Here is a 21,273-nt window from a genome sequence, read left to right as displayed (position 1 = left end):
TGAATTGTGTAAACTTAAATTTGTTTGAGTCCAAGCCAAGAGAGGTAATTCAGAGTGATGGGGAGAGGGCTAGATTTATAGTTAGCAAGACCTAGATTTGAATTCTACTCCAGACAAATGCTAACTCTGTGATTCTTAACCTCCCTGATTCTTCGTTTCCTCCTCTGTAAAGTGAGGGTGTCCGACTCAGTGACCTCCAAGGTCCTTGCCGGGTTTACATCTGTGATCCAAAGTATAAGGTAGGGTCTCGTCTTGGATGATTTTGTTAGGAGGCAGGAGGCAGACAGAACACCAGCAAAGGGTGATTTAAAGGAGAAAACAGAAGAAGCCACAGAGTGGGGAGAAGGAGTAGAACAAAGCAGCTGGAAACCCTGAGGATAATGTGAACTTTCTGTAGAGTTTGGCTTCTCTTTTGTTGTCTGTGGTGGGGACATACAAGACAGAGCTCCTCCACAGCCAGTGTGGCTTCACAGAGATGCACAGAATTGGGGAACGATAGCCACGAATGATACATCATTTTGAGCTGGCTCTCTTATATATTTCTAATGGCATCCAATTACTTAAAAAAAAATCCATTGCTTATGTCTTTCTGCACACCGTCCAATAAAATCTGATATGCAGGTGATGCTTAGCACCTTTTTTGAGACCATGATGAAAACGATCATCAGAAAGGCAAAAGAGGCACAAGACACAACTTTTTGTCAAGGTAATTATTCACCAAAAATACCTTTTAAAATTTTTATTAAACTTTTTGTTTAAAGCCAAAGGGTTCATTTGCTGTTATAAGATCTTGCAGACCAATTTTCATGAAAAATGTTTACTGAAAAAAAGATGGGTGGAAAAAGATATTCACGAAAGATATTTATCTACTGAAGCTAAATTAAAATGTCATGGCAAACTAAGAAAGCTTTTAAATAACACTTTCTTTGATGATTGTGTTTCCTAGAAGTGATGAACTAAAACAACGTGAGTATGAGAGAATAGGAGGAAACAATACTTGTAAAAAGACAGATAGTGGACCTTCCCAAGATTAACTAAATGATCTGGCAGGCACAGCGTAAACAAACACTTTGGCTAATCTGACACTGAGGGCTAAAAAGGCCACATCTCAAGCATCTGAACTGAATTTGGCCTCAGATCAAAATCCATTTCGAAAGAAGCCAGAAGAACTGCTGAAAACTAGAACCTTGTTTAATATCTATTCATTGAAACTAAGTATATGGAAGGCCGTCGAGTGTCAGCAACATGGATCTTAATTCCATTTGACGGTGCTACTGATTAAAGAATGGCACACTGCAAGAAAATATCTGCAACCTGAAAAAGTCTAGATTTAAATATATTAAAAGTGTTAACTTACAATTCAGCTCAATGGGCCAATACAGAGTTCCATTATAATCAGTACTTTCCACATAATTTGCATTCTCTAGAGTCTAAAAGTGATTAATGAGAAAAAAAAAATCTGGAAAATCAGCAGCTAGAAGCTGAGCTAACAAGTAAACAGAACAGGCAGCCACCTATATGCTATGACACAAGGCAGTCTGGAAAACAATGGCCAATAGCTGACATTTATATAGCCCTCATAACGTACTTGGCACTGTGCCAAGTGCTATACAATTGTTTATCCCCATTTTACAGATGAGTAAACAGAGGCAAAATGAGGTTAAGCGACTTCCCCGGGTCGCACGGCTAGTAAGTGGCTGAGGCCAAATTTGAATTCAGGTTTTCCTGATTCCAGGTCCTGGGCTCTAACCACTGTGTCACCCAGCTGCCCCCGGACCAAGCTTCACTTTAAGACACTTACCACAGGAGTCTGAAACTCCACCATCAGGAGTTTATTCCTTTGGACTGATGACTGAGTCTCATCACACTCCAGTCCCCTTCATGCACAGCAGGGTAAAGCTGCATTAGCCTTCCGAATGCTGCTCATACGTGGCATTCTATCTTCGGTCTTAGGGCCTCTGGCCTGGCTCTCTCCCAGGCCTGGAAGCCACTCCTTCAGCATTTCTTCAAGACTCAGGTCCAGCATGCCCTTCCACATGACTCTGACTCCCCCAGGAGCTAGCACTTTCTCTCCAGATTATCTCCTGCGCTCTTGCCTGTCCAGGCACAGGGTGCTTGACCTGACTAGAAAGTAAGCTCCCCGCGGGCAAGGATCTATGTCCCTCTCGTCTGTGTCCCTTCCGCACACAGTGCATAAAACAATGCTTGGTATATGCTTGTCCATTGACTGGATACAGAGCAAGGCAACCCTAGTGGAGGAGACAGTCAGGAGGCCTGGGGCCTGGGCCCAGCTGGGAGATAGCTACTCTCTCTGATCCTTAGTTTCCTCATTTGTCAAATGGGAAAAAAACAATTTGTGCAACCACCTTCCAGTCAAAAGCTGATAGGAATCTAAGAAATAGAAGGGAACTTGGGGAAATTTATACCCCGACAGTGTAACAAGAACTGGGACTATCCACAAACTGGTGTCTATCTTGTACAGTTCAAATAATAAATTAAAAAAAATGAAATTATAAACTACAGCTGTGGATGGGGGTCTGCCCTGTGAGCAAACCCCCTTACCTCACACAAGCCGGTGCCCTGTCTGAGCCCTGAGAAGTTACATGACTCGTCCACAGTGACACAGCCTCAACTCGGCCTGCCCTAACGGATCAGAGAGAAGCGGCCGCGATGCCCAGAATGTCTGTCAGCAGTCTTCCAGAAGCACTAACGATGGAAATAAGGCTCAGCTCTCGGTTAGGCGCCCCAGACTTCCACTCTCATTCCAGCTCCGAGAACAGCGTCGTACCCTCAGTACTAGGAGTGCCACAGAGGGATTACATCACCAGTCTGCTGTCACTCAAGAGGTCCTCCCTCCCTCAGCAGTAAATGCCCTCCACTCAAACTACAAAACCACGCGGCCTCCAGCCTCAGCCTCTTGGTGAGATCATGACATGACCAGTGCAGCTTTGTAAACTGGAGAAAGCTCATCGAGTGTGAACTGCTGCCTCTGCAGCAAGACTGGCTCTCCCTCACCCAGAAAGGACAACCCAGAGAGCCGTTAGTGAACATTATGGTCATTCACATTTTAATGTGAATTAATTCAGAAAACTACATTTCAGCAAAGTGGGCTGAGGGAAGCCTGAAGAATGGAAAGCTGAGAGAAGAGGAGGGGGATTAGCTAATTCCATGTGGGGTAGGGGAGGTGGGGAATTTCCAGGGACAGGAGCAGGAGAGGGGAGAGGGCCGAGCCTTCCTGGAGGCGCAGACACTTACTACTCACCCTGCTCACTGAGGCTCCCCTACTTCTATCCTTAATTGCTATTTAGGTCACGTGTCCTTCTTTAATTTTAGATGTGTTCATTCCTGGCTTCCTCCAGTGGACAATTAGCTTCCTAAGGTAGGGTTGGGCTAGCAGAGAGCTTGGCATTTAGGAGCATCAAGCTGGAGAAGATGGGACCTTAGAGTTCAGGTAGCCCAACCCCCTCATTTTACAGAAAAGGAAACTGAGATCCAAAGAGATTAAGTGACTGATCCAAGGTCACTCAGCTTAAGTGGCTAAACCAGGATTCTAACTCAGGTCCAGTGTTTCCAAGCTAAGCTTCTTTTCTGCTTTGGTAAGTACTTAAAAAGTATCTGTCTTTTGAGACGCCAAATTCATTAGACATTCACTTAACCTTTTCCTTTTATTCTATTTGCTTCTTAGTAAAGATATTCTTAGAAATTTGACATTCATATAATATGAGTAAATGTGATGACAACACTAAAAAATACTTTTTGAATTGATGCACCACCAACTAAAATAGAATTCTAGAAAACAGAATCCTGGATTTAATTTCTTCTGTACTAAACAGTAAGGAAAAAAAAAAGTCGAGCCACAGAGAAACCTTTCTGATAAAAAAGAAAACCAGAACCAATTAAAATCTAGGTTTAAATTGCGAGAGATCTTAAAGGAGCTTTATGTGGGTAGGAAAAGAAAGCAGGACAATAGATTTACTTATTCTTCAACTCGGATTCTTGCTTTGGTAGACGCGCAGTCCGTGTGAAGGCTGACATTGTTTTCTTCTCAGAGAAGCACAGCTTCTGGAAGTAGCTCAAGAGATGTACTTTTTAGTTCCCCTTCTTTAGGTAAGGCTTCTCTTGATTTTTGGATTAGGTTAATTAACTTGGCCAGCATCGGCCCAAATTTAACTCCAAGAGCACTAAAATCTACATTTGTGAAGGGAATAGTGTCATTGTAAAGCCCTGATAGCACACCCCTACTTCTTACTGACTTTTTCAGCATCTTCTCATTTTTTTTTTTTGCTATAAGCTTTACTTTCCCTTGTGCATTAGCTGAAAGAGCAGATGAACATTTCCCAGAGAAGACTGAACACCGGATGGTCACACAGTGGAGTCACCTGAAAGGCTTTCCTCGTAAAGTTGGCTTCTAAATGGTTCCAAACACAAATGCAGCCTAAGTTCTTAGGTACACCCTCTGGAACAGCATGCTCCAAGTAGCTGTAAATACACCCTAATGAAGCCAGCAGAGTCTGTTTATCCTGTTGTAATCAAATGTTAAAGTGGCTGTTTTTTATTTTTAAGAAATGTTTGCAATCATCCTATGCTGATGGAAGGCTGTTGGCTCCTCTATGGTAACACGGAAAACTCAGTCTCTTATGAAAAGGTATCTGTCCTGGACAAAGGACTGAGCTCCTTTAACGGTTACCAAGCGACACTGCCTCCACAGGCGATACTTTTGGGGAAGCGGTTCATTTTGGGCCATGATATTTTTCTAAGTTTTGTCCTTCACACAAGAGGACAGGAAAGAAGGATTAATTAATGAAACTATGGGATACGTTCCTCGTGGTCCACGACAAAACACCCAGGTTTGTTACCAGGTACTTACGGATTCTTTTCTGCCCATGGTTTTGCTGTGAGAGCGGGAACGGGAGATAGTGCTAAAGAAAGAGTCCTTCTTGGTAGCAGACAAGGGGGGAGAGCCCGTGAACTCCCTTCCCCCCGGCAAGCTGTCAATGCTTGGAGATGAACTGATGTTCTTGGTGCTCTGTCCTGAAAGAAAAGGTAAAGAAGCGATATTGAATCACCGATGGATGACAGCTGGACTTCTGGTGTCAAGGACTCACGAGACAACTTCATTGACATGTCACTGACACATGGAAAGGGCACGGAATATTAAAATGTACACGCTGCTAGGCAATAGTTTTAAAATTACATTTCCAAATGTTAATTAAAAAGCCTCGGAGTATGTACATGTGCAAATTTATACACATGCACACATACATAGGTACACGCATGTATATACACGCACATACACATAACATACACAATACACAGATGTGTAGATACAGTTTTTGGTGCATGGTTGTCTGTCCCAGCTTCCATCATCCCCCAAACACTAATGAGTACTTCAGCCCCTTTAAATTTTCAGAAGAGACTCGATGGAATGATGGTATGAAATGATCCTGAATAATGAAAATCAAGGTAAGTTAAGTTGCACACAGCGACAAGTGAAAATTCTAGGTCTTTCAAGGAAAGATTTGAGAAAGAGCTTCTTTATCTTTTGTTCATGACAAAGTAAAAAAGCTCTCTCCCTTGGCACCTCTACAGGCACATGGAATGGAGCCAGCTCACAAGTGCAGATTTCTGACCTTTCCTCTTATCATCAGACTTGCTGGGGATCTTTAGCACTAGAGTCAGGTCTAAGGGTAGGAAGGACACGCAGCTGCCTGGGATGTAACAAATTCGACAGACGTACGGATGAAGAGACAGAGAAGCATTTATTAAGTGCTTACTATGAGAAATACAATAACAATTATGATGATAGACATCTTGCCGGGCACTGTGCAATTATCTCATCGGATCCTTACAGCAACCCCGGGAGGCAAATGCTGCTATCTCCTTTTTACAGTGGAGGAAACTGAGGCAAACAGTGCTCAGGTGATTTGCCCAAGGTCACACAGCTAGGGAGCGGCTGAGGCTGGATTTGAACTCTGGCTTTCCTGACCCCAAGCCTGGCGCCCTTTTACATTTTAGTTTTTATGAAAACACTTCTTTTTCTGTCAGACAATTTAATCCAGGGTTCCAAGATCGTTCTTTTGGGATGTCAGGCCACACATCTGGTGGCACTGACTTGAGTCTCGAGGACAGTGACCCTGAGGGTGTGAGCCTGGATGCTGCCTGGGCACACGAGCCCCTTCTCAGGGGTTGTTGGGCTGTCAGGCCCACGCTGCCTAATCTCTCAGCCTCTCCCTTGCTCCAAGGGAGGTGGGGAGGCTGCTGAAGGAGGCAGCTTTTCCCACCATCATGTTTGTGCAAGGAGATGAATCTGCCTGTAACTTGCATTCAGCATTTAAAACTTCTCAGCATCTGCTTGGGAGCCTCCTCCCTGAGGGTTCTGAAAACAGCTTCCATAAAATCTCATTATTAGGGAATTGATCAAGATCAGAGGCATTCTACCAAGAAGCAAAGTCCTAGAAGGGAAATAGAAGCTGAGAATAAATGTGGAGGGGCTCACATGTGGCTAGTCATAGAACAAGGCGTGTGCCCTAGAGACACAAGGACTATTAGGGATGCAGATTTCTTGCTTTCTACATCCTCCCAAGCTAAGAGGAGATGTCCCAAGGGCCAAATGCAGACCTATTCCCCCTAGGCACCTCTCCTGAGCCCCACTGACCTGCAAGCCATCCTGGGGGGCGGGGTGGGGGCTGAAGCTTTAAGCCACACTAGCAGTAACCTGTAACTCACCAAGAACTGTGCCTCAGTACATAGTACGTAGCACACAGTTTTGATATACAGACACTCAATGGCTCTGTGTCCAATAAAATGACAGAGGGAAAACACCAATTCTCATAAAAGCCATCTCATGGCTTGGGGCTCGATACTGCACCTTCTCTGGGGAAAGCTGGGCACTCTGTAATACCAGCTTACCGAACAAAGAGCAGTACAAAGAACCTTCCGAAAATGGACAAATGGGCTTTGGAAAAACCACATGAAAACCAAAGGGGCCACACTATGAAGGCTTTCCAACACACGGCCAGCTATTTCTCGCATCCACCACTGAGACAAGGCTACCTCTGGAAGAGCATCTTTATACATTTTTGCATGATAACATATTATTTCAATGTTTCATTTAAGGAAGGTGAAACATCTCAAATGTTGATAGTGTGATGTTTCCTTTGGAAAATGTAAGAAAATAGCGGCGGCGCTGCTTACAGAACATATCCCTTTATAGTCCTTTCCTGTCACTCAATAGCTGCAGCAACGTCTCCAGGTGCGACGACCGGGAGTCCCAGACAACGACAGCTAAGGGGGACGTTCCTCAAACAGAGTTCATCCTTTACCTCCTGCCCTTACCATTCCCAACTCTGCCAGTGTTTTCAATGCTTCCACCATCTTTTCTAATCTGACTCTCAGAATTGTAACTGTGGATTTATCTTTATTTCATTCCCTTCACTCCCTTACAAGCTGTTATTAAATTCTACCAATTTGTCTTAAGGACTATTTCTCAAAATACCGAGGCAGGTAGGTGGCACAATATATAGATTGTGAGGCTTGGAGTCAGGAAAACCTGAATTTGAATCTTCATCAAATACTGGCTCTGTGACACTGGGCAAGTCAATTAACCCCTCTGTGTCTCAGTTTCCTCATCTGTAAAGGTGTTTGTTGTTTGTCCTTCATTCTTGAAGAGGACCATGACATCAGGGAGGTGATGCCATGACATGCAAGTGAGTTGGATTTAAGTGAGGGAGGGCTGTGCAAGGTCCAGGGGCCAGATAAACATCAAGATGATTTCCTTCCTTCTCCCCTCCCTCCTTCCCCTTCCTTCCTTCCCTCCCTCCCTCCTTCCTTCCCTCCTTCCCTCCCTCCTTTCCTCCTTCCTTCCTTCCTTCCTTCCCTCCCTCCTTTCCTCCTTCCTTCCTTCCTTCCTTCCCTCCCTCTCTCTCTCCTTCCTTCCTTCCCCTATGTTCACATAAGGTATTATTATACCCTTACTTGTGGACGCTCTGCCCAATGGAATGTAAATTTTGATCACTGAAAACTTGCAAGATATCTTGGGGTTTACAGGTTAGATTTCTTTCTTAAGGATCATGCCTTAAACCCATATCACTCTGGCCAATAACAGGTCCCAGGCCAAGCCCCACTTGGTCATTGTTTGGGCCTTGACTGGCTCAAAGTGAATGGAAATATCAATTATTTCTATTTTGGCCACAAACCCTCCTACAATGATTTTTTAAAATGAGGTAAAGAGGCCATTCTCTGCCTCATTTCTTACCTAGCCTTAATCACTGAATGGATGCTACCTCAGTCAAACTGAGGCCTGTTAAAGACCTTAGCTTAAAAAGGCCAAGGTCTCCCAGTGCATCCAGGGCCATCTATAAAGGGGAGATAATAATAACACCAACCTTCCACTGTAGTGAAGATAAAATGAGATGTAAAGCACTTGGCAAACATTACGGCGTTATATAAATGCTAGCTATTATTAATATTATTTTGACTAAAATGCTTTTTTCTTGTATAGTCAGGGTCCCTAGTGTAGGTCCTAATCAACTCATGGCTGGCCTCCTGTAATAGGCTCCCAGGCATTCTCCCACTCATAAGCTATCCTGAAGCTATTTTACTGGCACTGGTACTCCTTCTCCCTCTCCCAGAATGAACGGGGTTCTTCCCTGAAGGTACGGAAGGTAATTGATGGGTGCACCAACCCGAGTCAGTCAGTCAGTCAGCACTTGTCAAGCCCTTACTATGCATTAGGCACTATACCATGGGCTGGGAATACAAAGAGGGAAAAGACACGGTCCCAGCCTTCAAGATGCTCACTATCTAATGGGGGAGGCGACATGCCAATAACAACGCACATACAACACACACACAGCGTTAGAAGAAGGTTGGGGACAGGGGGAAAGGGCAGGACCAGGAAAGACCTACGGAAGGGAGAATTTAAACTGAATCTTTGAAATCGCGGCAAGATGGCAGAGCTGAGAAGGGAAGGTATTCTAGGCATGGGCAAAACCAGTAAAAGTCCCGGAGTTGGCAAATAGAGAGCCATATGAGAATATGAGTGTGGAGGAGAATAGAGTAAGGATGCTGGAGAAGTGGGAAGGGGCCGGAGTATTAAAAACTTCAAAAGGCAAAGAGAACACTGTTGCTGATCCTGGAAAGAGCCCCTGGAGCTGACTGAGTAGGGATGACACAGTCAGATGTATGTGTAAGGAACTCATCTAGGCGTCTGAGCTGAGGATGGATCAGAGAGAAGACGTGCTTGAGGCAGGGAGACCAGGCAGGAGGCTATTTCCATAATTGTCCAGGGGTGTGGTGATGAGGAACTGAACTAGGGTGACTGCTGTATGAGTGGAAAAAAGGGGCCAGATGTCAGAGAGGCTGTGAGCCTGGGTGACTGGGAGGATCCATGGAGGCACCTTCAACAATAGTAAGAGATCTGGGAACAGGGCATGGCTGGGGGCGCAAGAGAATGAGTCCCGTTTTAGATACGGTGAATTTAAGATGCTTACAGGGCATCCAGGAGGAATATATCTATATCTATGTGTGTTATACATATATATATATATATATATATATACACATTCATATAAATCTACACACATACATACATATATACTCTTCATGCATATAAGCACATGCATAGACAGAGGATCTATATCTGTGCATCTACATCTATTGAGCTATATATTTATCTGGGAGTCTTCTGCTGCACAGCATTGATAAGAAGAGAGGAAGCTAGAGAAGAAAGAAGGGACAGAGTGGGCAGTCTTGCCTTCATTTTTAAAAACCTGGAGAACCACAGGAGATTCAATCTTAAGAGACAAGGTGGTGCCAGGCAAGCCACAGACCCCTATATAAAGGCACGGATGTTGCCCAGCACCTGGCATGGTGCTAGGCACATAGCATGTGTTTAATAAATGTTTGTTAAATGAATGATAAATAGTAGTAGGATGCTTTGAGGGAATTCTTCCTCCCTGGAACTCCTCCCCCTTTTTAAGTGATGGAACCATGGGTCTGCTAGAGGAAGAAGGGAAGTCCTCTGTCTAGTTCAGCTTCTTCCTGATTTTCCCAGTTGTCAGTACCCTCCCTGAAATGACTGTCTTTACTGTGCATATGTCTTACTAGTGACTGTATATGGTGTAACCCTCCAGTTGAATAGAAGCTGTTTGAGGACAAGGACTAGCATCTTGCCTTTGGTTTTATATCCTCAGCACCTACCTAGGCCCTGACCCTCAATGAGGAGCTTAACAGATGCTGTCTAACTGATTCTGGGGATTTGCATACACCTTTGGGGCTATCTGTCACTTGTCCAAGTGGTTCTGTTTGATCCCTTCTTTTAAATAAAATTTCCTCTGTGACATTATGAATTTGTGCTTGTGAGATTCTCTGTATCTTGGGGTGGCAGGGCCATGGGGTAGGGCTGATCGTGTTCTCAGGTTTTATCACATTTCTGGGATGGGGACTAAAATCCAAGAGACTGGAAAAAAAATCCCTCCTCAAGTATAGCCAGGCTTACCGTGTCCTGAGAAATTCTGGTTCAAGTGCTAAATACAGCCAATTGTTAGAATCCTGTCCTCAAATTTCCTTTTAGAAAGTCACATCTCTTCTTAGAAGCCTGCGGTAGCTTCCAATCGCTTATCGGCCCAGATGAAGACTGCAGCACAGCCTTGCCAGCTGTCTCTGAAGGGGCTGAGTCACCCTTAATCACCTTGCCACACTTTCACTGGGACTCTCAGCAATGGATGGATGCTTTGCAAGTGACTCACGCTCCTCCAGCTTCACAACCTCCTCATCTTCCCACTACCTAGAAGGCCTTTTCACATCCTCTTGGCTTTATCATTTTCTTCTCTCTAAAGGACTTCTTTAAGATACAAATTCTCCAAGAAATATTCCTGCACTAAAACCCCATCTGCCCCTGTGTACACATGTAGACAGAGGCTTCACAGAAAACAATCCTTTCTAACTGGGAATGGACCTTTGAAATCTCCTCTCATGTGGACTGTCTCATGTTACAGAAGAGGAAATCAAGGCTTAGCCTAGTCAAACATCTTGCTCAAGGTCACACAGCAGCTTGTTGGCATCAGAGTTTAGACTAGAATCTGGATCTTGACTCCTGGTCTGATGCTCTTTCCATTAAAACACACTATACAAGAATGTTCAGAACTTAACCTGTTTATCAGAAAAAACCACTGGCTTATTCCCCAAAAGCAGCCTTTATGATCTAAACAGCACAGTGTACTGCCTCGTTCTGGCTGTGTAACGTGGGACAAATTACTTAATTTCTCTGACTCTTGTTTCCTTATCTGTAAAACTGGAATATTACCATTTGTTCGGCCTACCTCACAGGGCAGTTGTGGGGATCAAGTGAGGTAGCACCTGAGAGAGCGCTGGAAATCTGGGAAAATAATAGGAGGTATTGCTATTGTGAGGGATGCAGGAATTCAGGGCTGCAAAGCTGGCTGGCCAAATACACAAGAAAAGATAAGCCACATGATTCATGCCTTCGCGTCACCACCATTTCCATGATTTCAAGTGTTTTACACTTCACAAATAGTGGATGCTTCACACTTGCAGCTTAGAGGTGCCCCTTCCCAATATCTGGTGTCGGAGTTTAGGCCTTTGGCTAGTTTAGTCACTGGCCTGTATGTCCCTAGAATAACTGCTTCTTGAGGCACAACTGCACGATAAATAGGAGAGAAGGAACAGATGAGAAGCTTTCAAGCCGTCAAGGCAATACAGATCGATCCTCTGGGCCCAACTCACTAACATCCTCCAGAGTGAAGAGCAGAACCAGACCCAGACTCTGTGTCCTGACACCCGATCTCAAGAGTCTTCCACTGCTGCTTCAACTCTCTCAAAATGGGAGCTCTGTTTCACTCTGAAAAATTGGGATTGTCCGGACAGGGTTTAAAATGCACTATTCAAGCTTTTTCTGAAAAAGTACACTATTTTTTCCACGCAGATGCGGCTGTTATGCTCACAGAAGCCAATGACAATGACTACTCTTCTCTGATAGCACACTGTCAGGGATGTTTGTGAAACTGCACATATCCTGTTTGTACATGGTTATTGACATACCTCTTCCCCATTAGATTCTGAGCTCCTTGAGGCAGGGATCATTTCTGCCTTTCTTTGTGCCCCCAGCAATAGCCCAAAGTCTGGCACACAGTAGGTGCTTAATCAATGTCTCTGCATGCACTGAGTCTTGTCTTCTCAGAGTCATCCCCTTCCCTTGCTTACTGAATTTAATGGAATCTCTTGTATCTGTCCGTCTCCATTCCCAGGATCAGTAGCTTATTTCAGGTCCCTTGCCTCTCTTTCCCCACTTCAATCAAAAGTCTATGCTGCCAAAAGCCATCTAAAATGGGCCCAAGTAAAGCTGAGTCTGCCACGTCCCTCCTCCATCCCAGAATGCGCTTCTCCCCTTTGTCTGGGATAAAACACAAGCCCCTCAACTTCCTTCACAATGCATGCTAGCCCACTCCTTATTTCCTCTTAATGTTTCCGTCCCATTGACTGATTTTCTGTTCTCTGAACTTGCATTCCATTTCTTATCTTCATTCTCGGTGGAAAGGATTCCCTCCTTGCCTCGGTCTCTTAGAACCCAGAGGAAATGCCCGCTAAAGTTTTCTCCACTCCTTTATTAGGGTCCCTCCCACTTTAACTAATCTTATTTATATTTATCTATGGACCTGTTGGATCCCCTTGTTTGTGCTTGTATCCTTTGGGCCAGTGACTTTTTACATTTTTTATCTCTGGACCTCTGGGGTCTAACATAGTACATTGCACATAACAGGCAATAAAAGCTTGAGCTGAACTGAATCAAATCTGTCAGCATCTGGTAGCAAAAGAACTCTGCACTAGGAATCAGGAGATGCAAACTTAGAGAACCGATCTCAGGTCCTGGTCCCACAACTTAGCAGGCTGGTGACCTAATAAAAGTCATTCAACATCTGTGGGCTGCGTCTCCTTCTATAAAATGAAGGCGGGAGGCTGCTGGACTAGGTGATGTCTGAGGTCTCTTACTAATCTAGGATTCTTTGACAAGACAGAACAAGATAGGACTGGGGAGAAACATACCTATAATTTGTAGACTAAGCCATTCCCCAACTGATAAATGATTGAGGCCATTTTCAGAGGATGAAATCCTTATCAACAGCTGCATGAAAAGCTCCAAATCACTAATAATTAAAGAATTGCAAGGTTCCAGCTCCTGCCTATCAGACTGACAAAGCTGATAAAGAAAATGACAAAAGTTGGAAGGGAGGTGGGGAAACAGGAATATTAATGTATTACTGGTGAAACTATGAATGGGTACAGCCATTCTGAAAAGTAATATCACTACAAAGACTATATCCCAAAGGGATCAATGGAAAAGGAAAAAGGTCCCTTAAGTACAATGATATTTATAGAAGCTCTTTTTTTTTGTGGTGGCAAAGAGCTGGAGATGAAGGCGCGCTTATCAACTGGGAAATGACTGAACAAATTATAGTATGTGAAAGTAATGGAATATTGTTAAGCTATAAGAAATGATGAAAGACAAAATTTCAGAGAAGTACGGGAAGACTTGCATGAACTGATATAGAGTGAAATAAGTAGAACCAGGAGAACCATTTATACAATAACATTATAAAGATAAACTACTTTGAATGACCTAAGAATTCACCAATGAAATGACCAACCACGAACACAGAGGCCTCAGGGTAAAATGAAGAAGCATGTAACCTAATTTTTGACAGCCAATGGACTCAGGGTGCAGACTGAGACATCTATTTTATATAATGGATAATGTGGCAATTATTTTTGCTTGACTATATCTATTTGTTGCAAATATTTTTTTCCTCTTTTGTTTTCCTTCAAGGTGGGCTGGGAAACCATAGCAGGGAGAGAAAATTATGATCATTCTGGTTTTTCTAAAGTAGTTTTAGCACCAGCTGAAAATCAGAGCCTTAAAGTTTAGCTGCATATGTTTCGTTAGGAATTTTCTTTCTGTTGCTGTTGACTACCTTTCTTTACTTCCATTCATTCCCCTGGGTCCTAGAGCTTATTAACCAAGTAAAATATTAGATACAAGACAATATCATTACATTTTTACTTTAAAGTACAAATTTTAGAACATATTCATCTTTTTTACTGATATCATCTTTCCTATCAAAGACTCACTACTAGAACATGTTAAAAAATGCTTTCTAAACTCTGAACTGAACTACAATGTGGTTTGGACTTCAAAATGACTAATACCAGCAATATCAAACAAAAGAGAAGCAAGCTTTTGTCTTTTTTAGTTTCCTCACCCATTCAGAAACTGATGCATTTTTGTCCTTTTTTATTTAGTATCTTAAAGCTACTTCTGAAAAATACCTTTTCATTCTTCCCAAATATATTTTCCAAATCTCCCCATCCTTATATAAGACTGAGGAATGTGTCATTAAGTATATCCAGTTACCACAGATACCAAATAATAACAGCTAGCATTTATATAATGTTTTAAAGTTTGCAAAGAACTTCGCACATGTTATTTGATCCTCACAACACGGTAGATAGGCATTACTACTGAGATAAGTGTTGATAGGTATTATTGTCAACACCATTTTACAGATGTGGTAACTGAGGCTAAGAGAGGTTAAGTGACTCGTCTAGGGTCACATAATGTCAGAGGCAGAATTTGAACTTAGATCTTTTGACTCAAATTCCAGGACTCTATCCACTATATCACTGAGGTGTCTTAATACATCTACACATGCTTGCTTATTTTTTATTAAATTGTACTTTTTTATTCAGCAAAAATCCATTCTGTCTCCCTCCCACCTGTCCTCCCTTCCCCTAATTGAGAACAAAAGAAAAACAAAGCCCCTGTTACAAACACATGTAGACAGGTAAAACATTTCCACATTGCCCATGTTTCATATTTATCTATCAATCTATCTGTCTGGTAGCCTGTTTCATCATTCCTCTGGAATACTGGTTGGTCTTCATGCTGATCACAGCCCTCAGTCTTCAAAGTTGTTTATCTTTACTGGGTTTCTGTCATTGTATAAATTGTTCCTGAGATTCTGCTCCATTTACTCTTCATCAGTTTCCTGAAATTATTCCCTTTATCGTTCGTACAGCACAATAGTATTCTATAGCATTTATATATCATAATTTGTTCAACTGTTCCTCAAACGATAGGCACTCCCCTCAGATTCCAATTCTCAAAAAAACAAAAACAAACTATAAATGTTTTTGAACATTCTTAGAGTTTGTTTTGCTTAGGACTAACCTTTCCCTTAATATACCCTCTCTCCAATTCCCCCTTTACTTTTCTTCCCTTTCCCTCCTATTTCCCTATGCAGCAAATGTATTTCTGTACCCAATTCAGTATGTGTATTCTTTCCTCCTTTCACCAGTTCAGATGAGGGTGAGAAGCAGGGGTCAGTTGCACCTCACTCCTCCTTATTCGAATAGCATCCTTGTATACCCCAATTATGTCAGAGAATTTTCCCTAATCTTCCTTCTTCCTCTCTTTTCATTCTTCTTTTAAGATCAACACAACATAACACAACCACTCCTAAGCCTTCTGTCTAATTAGACTCCCTCTATGACTCCTGTCAATGAAAGAACGTAAGCACTTTATCTTTGTTTAGTCACCTGCCACTGTTGGATCTGTGTCTATACCTTTTTATGTCTCCCTTAACTCCTGTGTTTGAACTTCAAAGTTTCTATGCAGCTCTGCTTATTTCATCAGGAAGGCTTGGAAGTCCTCTAATTCATTAAAGGTCCACTTCCCTCCATGCAGGATTATGCTCAGTTTTTCTGAGTAAAATATTCTTGACCTCTACCTTCTGGAATATAGTCCAAGCTCTCTGCTCCTTTATTGTGGTAGCTGCTAAATTGTGTGATCCCTATTGGGATTCACTGGTGCCGCAATTTTTTCTTTCTTGCTCCCTGCAGTGTTTGTTTGTTTCTACCTAAACGTTTAGGATTTGACTATAATGCTCCTGGGAGTTTTCATTTTAGGTTTCTTTCAGGAGGTGATTTGTGGGCTCTCTTTATTTCCACACTGCCCTCTAGTTCTAATGTCTTGAAAGAGGATGTCTAGGTTGTTTTTGTGGTTATTGTCTTCAGACAGTCCAATGATTCTTACAACTTTTTTTTCTCCTTAATCTCTTTTCCAGGTCATTTTTTGGTCTCCCTATGAGATACTTTATATTTTCATTTCCTTCTATTTTTTCAGTCATTTTATTTGTTTTTAATGTTTCCTGACGTTGCATGGAGTCATTACTCTCTATTTGGTTAATTCTAATTTTTCAGTGATTTGTTTTCTTGGGGAGCTTTTTATCTCTTGTGTTAAACCATTAATTCCTTTCAATTCTTTCTTCCAGAACTCTCATTTCTTTTCCATTTTTTTCCTATAAGGCTTTCATTTCATTTACAAAAACATTTTTAAAAATCAAAATTTTTCAACTCTTCATCTATGAATCTATGGTCTTTTAATTAGGTATACTTGGAAATCTCTCATTAAAGATCTATTCCTCTGCCTTCTGGAATGCTGCATTTCAAGCTCCCTGGGTTTTTGGCTATTTTCTGGAGAAATGGACTTGTGGGATTAGTGATCTAAGTGAGCTATTACTAACTGTCACTTTCTAGAAGACATGTTTGGAAAAATTTATTTAGATACAAGAGGGACAGTTTAAATATATTTTCACTGTTGCTTGTACACCACAGTAAATGCCTATGATACAGAGAACATTTCAGTAATTCCTGTTTGAATGCCAGGATGGTAGAGTAGATGAAGCCCTGAGCTTGGAGTCAGGGAGACAAGGAATCAAGTCTGACGCTAAACAGGACTCAAGTGAAAACTTCAAACTTGTCTGGCAAAACATGCTCTTTAAAATGGGACTGGGAAATATTTAACACCCTGAAAGACTGTCTCTTTGACTCATTTGTTTTTGAGTAGGCCATTTTAAAGGTAAGGAAGAGAACGCACAGAGGTCAGTCACTAGCAGTCACAGACAGACAGACACATGGTCAGATCTGTGCTTTAGGAAAATCACTTTAGTGGCTGAATGAAGGATGGATTGGAGTGGAGGAGAGACCTGAGGCAGACAGACTCTCCCAGCAGCTACTGAATGGTCCAGGTGTGGTATGATGAGGGTCTGCACCAAAGTGGGGGTAGTGTTAGAGGGGAGAAGGGGGCATACTGGAAAGATGCTGCAAAAGTGAAATTTACAGGCCTCAGCAACAGACTGGACATTGAGGGGCACAGGGTGGGAGAGCGTGAGGAGCCAGGATGACTCAAAGGCTAGGAGCTTGAGGGCCTGGGATGATGTCATTGCCTCTACAGTAAATGTGAAGGTAGGAAGGGGGTGGGGGGATTTAGGGTGAAAGATGATGAGTTCAGTTTTGGCCATGTTGAGTTCGAGAACTTTACTGGACATCCAGTTTGAAAAGTTTGAGAGACAGCTGGAGATGTGAGATTGGAAGTCATCAAAGAGGTGGGGGCAGGATGGGGAGATTTGAGAATCATCGACACAAAGATGAGAATTAAATCCATGGGAGCTGATGAGATCACCCTGAAGTCATATAGGGAGAGAAGAGAAGAAGGCCCAGGGCAGACCCTGTGGGAAACCTACAGTTAGAGAACATGATCTGGATGAGGCTACAGCAAGGGCGACTAAGAAGGAATTGTCAGGTAGGAGGAGAACCAGGAGAGAGGGGGTCCTGAAAAACTAGAGCGGAGAGGGTCTCAAGGAGGAGAGGGTGATTCACAGTGTCAGAGGCTACTAAGGGGTCAAGGAGAAGGAGGGTTGAGAAAAGGCCACTGGATTTGACAACTAAGCGACCACTGGTAAGTAACTCTGGAAAGAACTGTTTAAGTGGAATGATAAGGTCAGGAGCCACTTTTTAAACAGAACTCATTATCTTTCCCCCCAACCCTTCCCTTCTTCCTAATTCCTTAATTACCTTCCAAGGACCATCATTCCCCCAGGCTCACCACCTTGGGGTCACCCTCATCTCTTCACCACTCATCCAATGCATTGTCAAATCTCATCCCCTCCACCTTCATTTCATCTCTCCAAGTTCTCTTCTCTGCTTGAAGCCTGGGTTACATATACAGAGTATGCCAAAAGTCTTAGCACTGTTTTAAGCTACTGAAGACTTTTGGAACACACTGTATAATATTAAGCTTGAAATGAAAAAAAAGATGTAATAACCATTAGAAATAAAAACCTTTTACCTAAAACGAAAATCCAGAAGTCAAGAAAAGACATAAATTGGAAGAATGACTGCCTATGAACACGAAGGGCAATGTGGTACCGTAGAAAGGGCGCTGAGTTTGGAGTCAGAACACCTAGGCTGCAATCCTAGGCACACTACTTGGGCAAGGCACTCAGACTTTTGGACCTCAGTTTCCTTGTCTGTTAAATGGCCTCTGAGGCCTATTCCAGCTCTAAATTTATGTTACTATTTGACCACAGGTGAATCGCTTTACCTCCATGAGTCTCAGTTTATCCATCTCTAAAATAAAGAGATTAAACAAGATGGTTGCTAAGGCTCCTTTTAGCTGCTTTTCTATCATTCTCAGACAAAAAGAGTTGAAGTTAATTTAGATAAATCTAAAGCTTAAAAATCAGATTGTGGCATTTATGCAAGTTATAACCAATGAGAGTCAACTCTTGATTATTCAGAGTGTGAATTAGATGGGGCCCAAACCTCTTCCCCAGTCTGTTGCCCATTGTCACTTTCATTAAAAACTCTACCAAAGGGAGTAGGACGAGGTAAGAGTCAAATCTCTCCACTTTCCTCATTGTTAGCCCCTATGTTGGAGAAGAGAGAGGAAGAGATGACCACACAAGAATTTCAATTTTCCACCTAACTCTGATCCTCCAAGAGCACAAGTCAATGAGAAGCGCCAATGTCAAAGTACTGTATATGTCTGCTTTTCACATGTTTAGATACAAGTGATCTTCGAAAGACTGCAGTCTAAAGCCGTGCTCATAAGTTGGCTACTGGATCTCAAAATTCATTTTCCCAGAGAAATGACATTAAAATGATAGAACCAGCCTACAAAATTAAGTTTAATCCATGTTGTAGATTCATATTGTCCTATTCTGACCTGCAGGTTACATGACAGCACACTGAATGAGTATACATACATATGCTAATATAGGATATATGTAATATGTATATCTGCTAATACACGCATACACATATGTCTGTCTGTCTGTCTCTCTCTCTCTCTGGAAGGTAAAGCAATGATTTGGGCCTAGAAATGACTAAGAAGAGCAGACTGAGTTGGATGACATTTGGTAAAAACATCTGGTATATCAAAGATGCTGGGATGGCCTGTGATACAAAAACTCATCTTTTCAATGTTGATATTTCCTCGGATAGGTGCAAATTGTGGAACACTTTGACTTTCAAAGAATCAAAATTGCAAGAGACCCAAAAGGTAATACAACCCTGGGCCTGAGGGTTGTAAGCAGAGAGGAGCTTTGGATGTTTTTTGCCAAGGATGACATAACAGAAGTGGCACAGAAGGTACCAGTCATGATCTGTACGACTAGAAAGTTATGTGGGTTTGGCATGGAATAAGAGAGAAGGATAAAAGACCCCTTTGAGTGTTGCACAATCATTCCAGAGGAAGCCCCCTGGAATGCTGGTATGCCAAGAACTGCAGAGGCTGAAGGCACAGATGGACTGTGGTTTGCACTCAGAGAGTAAGGACCCATAAGATGGATTCCGTAATATATTGGAATAAGTGTCTGGGGCACAGTAGTTCTCTGATTAGCTAATGTTCATTGAGTGCAGTGTTCCTACAGGACAAGGTGCTCAGAGCAGAAATCTAGGTTGCCAGGGACGCATCACTTCCCTGCTGCAAGCCTGGCAGTGCTGACTCCCCTTTTCATATCTGCTATTCAGTGGGAACAGGTTTTTCCTTTATGAAGGTTCAAGCACAGTCTCCTGCGTTTAAGTCAGAAGATTCAGGGGCTGGGGGTACTTGTGGTGAGACCTAAGGATGAGAGTCTGAAGATGACCCTCTAAGGCTCAGGGAATGGAGCAGGACAGGGTCTGAGAGGCAGTCAGGTGCCAGAATGAGGCTGTGGGTGAATGAGGGGTAGTAGTGACCATGAAGAAGTCCCTCCCTCTTTCTCCTCTCCTCCTTCCTTCTCCATCCCATGCATCCTCTCACTACCTTCTCTTTTGCTGAGCTGAGCAAAGTTCTGGGATGGGCTTTCCCTCCACTCTTCTCCCCCTCTTCTATTACTAACAGCTGTAGGTATTAAAGTATGCCAAGAAGAGGCGATTAGGTTGGGGGCAGAGCTGTCCCTCCGTTCATTACTCATCAGATGAGGAGACATGGAGGGATGTCAGGTTGGGAGGGAGGTGCCCCAAGTATGGCAGTGTCAGAGAGGCACAGCGGATAGGGTTGGACCTGACACTGATATCAGGAATCGTGTTTGACTCTTCGTGACCCCAGCTGGGGTTTTCTCAGCAGAGACACTGGAGTGCTTTGCCATTTCCTTCTCTGGCTCATTTTACAGATAAGGAAATTGAGGCAAACAGGGGTAAACGACTTGCCCAGGGTCACATGCTATTAAGTGTCTGAGGCCAGATTTGAACTCAGGAAGATGAGTCACTCTAACCACTGTGCCACCTAGCTCTATTTAAATTCCACCTTAGATGTTTAATAGTTGTGTGATCAAAAGCAAGTCACTTAACTTCTCAGCCTTAGTTTTCTCATCTATAAAATGGGAATAGCACACTTCTACTATCTACCTCACAGAGTTATCGAGGAAAGCACTACATGGGAGTCATTATGGTTATTGTTATTATTGAGGAAGGAGCCTCCTTTACAATAATAACAAGGTGCTGTCCCTTTCCCTGTAAGCTCAGCTAAGATCGGGTAATTTTACTGTATGAGTTAACTGCATTATAAGCATCTGAGGTTAATGAAGCAAAAATGCAATAAACATTTGTATTTATACCTTTGAGATGTGTTTTATCTCCTTAGACTCAAAACCAGCTTAGAATTAATTAGAAGAGGTCTTGTGATCTACCCTCCCCCACTTGCCTCCATTTCAAAGATACTATAATGAAATCCGGAGTGATTTTGAAATATTTGTATAATTTTTAGCTCCATGAGAGGTGCTGATGGTGAGTTATCTTTTGAATAACTTCTTAACTAAACTCTTTTTAAAGAATGCAAATGCCTTCTTTCTCTTAGAAAGCACTGACAAGTTAGTATAATGCTCTTTATTTTCCATTATATCACCATTAGTCACTGCATTATGGTGGCTTGTCACA

General features: G+C 42.6%; 1 protein-coding gene across 7 annotated transcripts in view; it reads right to left on the bottom strand.

Annotated features, from left to right (window-relative positions):
- The window catches only part of TBC1D5 (TBC1 domain family member 5), a 635,464-nt gene that overhangs the window by 51,504 nt on the left and 562,687 nt on the right, over positions 1 to 21,273 (bottom strand). For all 7 annotated transcript variants that reach the window (XM_036758387.1, XM_036758382.1, XM_036758384.1 and 4 more), the window contains one exon: positions 4,868 to 5,031. In XM_036758387.1, coding sequence (XP_036614282.1) covers positions 4,868 to 5,031 — 164 coding nt within the window. The remainder of the gene's footprint in view (positions 1 to 4,867; positions 5,032 to 21,273) is intronic.

The sequence above is a fragment of the Trichosurus vulpecula genome, chromosome 5 (genome assembly GCF_011100635.1).
Source record: "Trichosurus vulpecula isolate mTriVul1 chromosome 5, mTriVul1.pri, whole genome shotgun sequence".
Lineage (NCBI taxonomy): Eukaryota > Metazoa > Chordata > Mammalia > Diprotodontia > Phalangeridae > Trichosurus > Trichosurus vulpecula.
The sequence above is the reverse complement of the archived record's forward strand: the minus strand, read 5'-3'. Positions and strand labels throughout refer to the sequence as shown.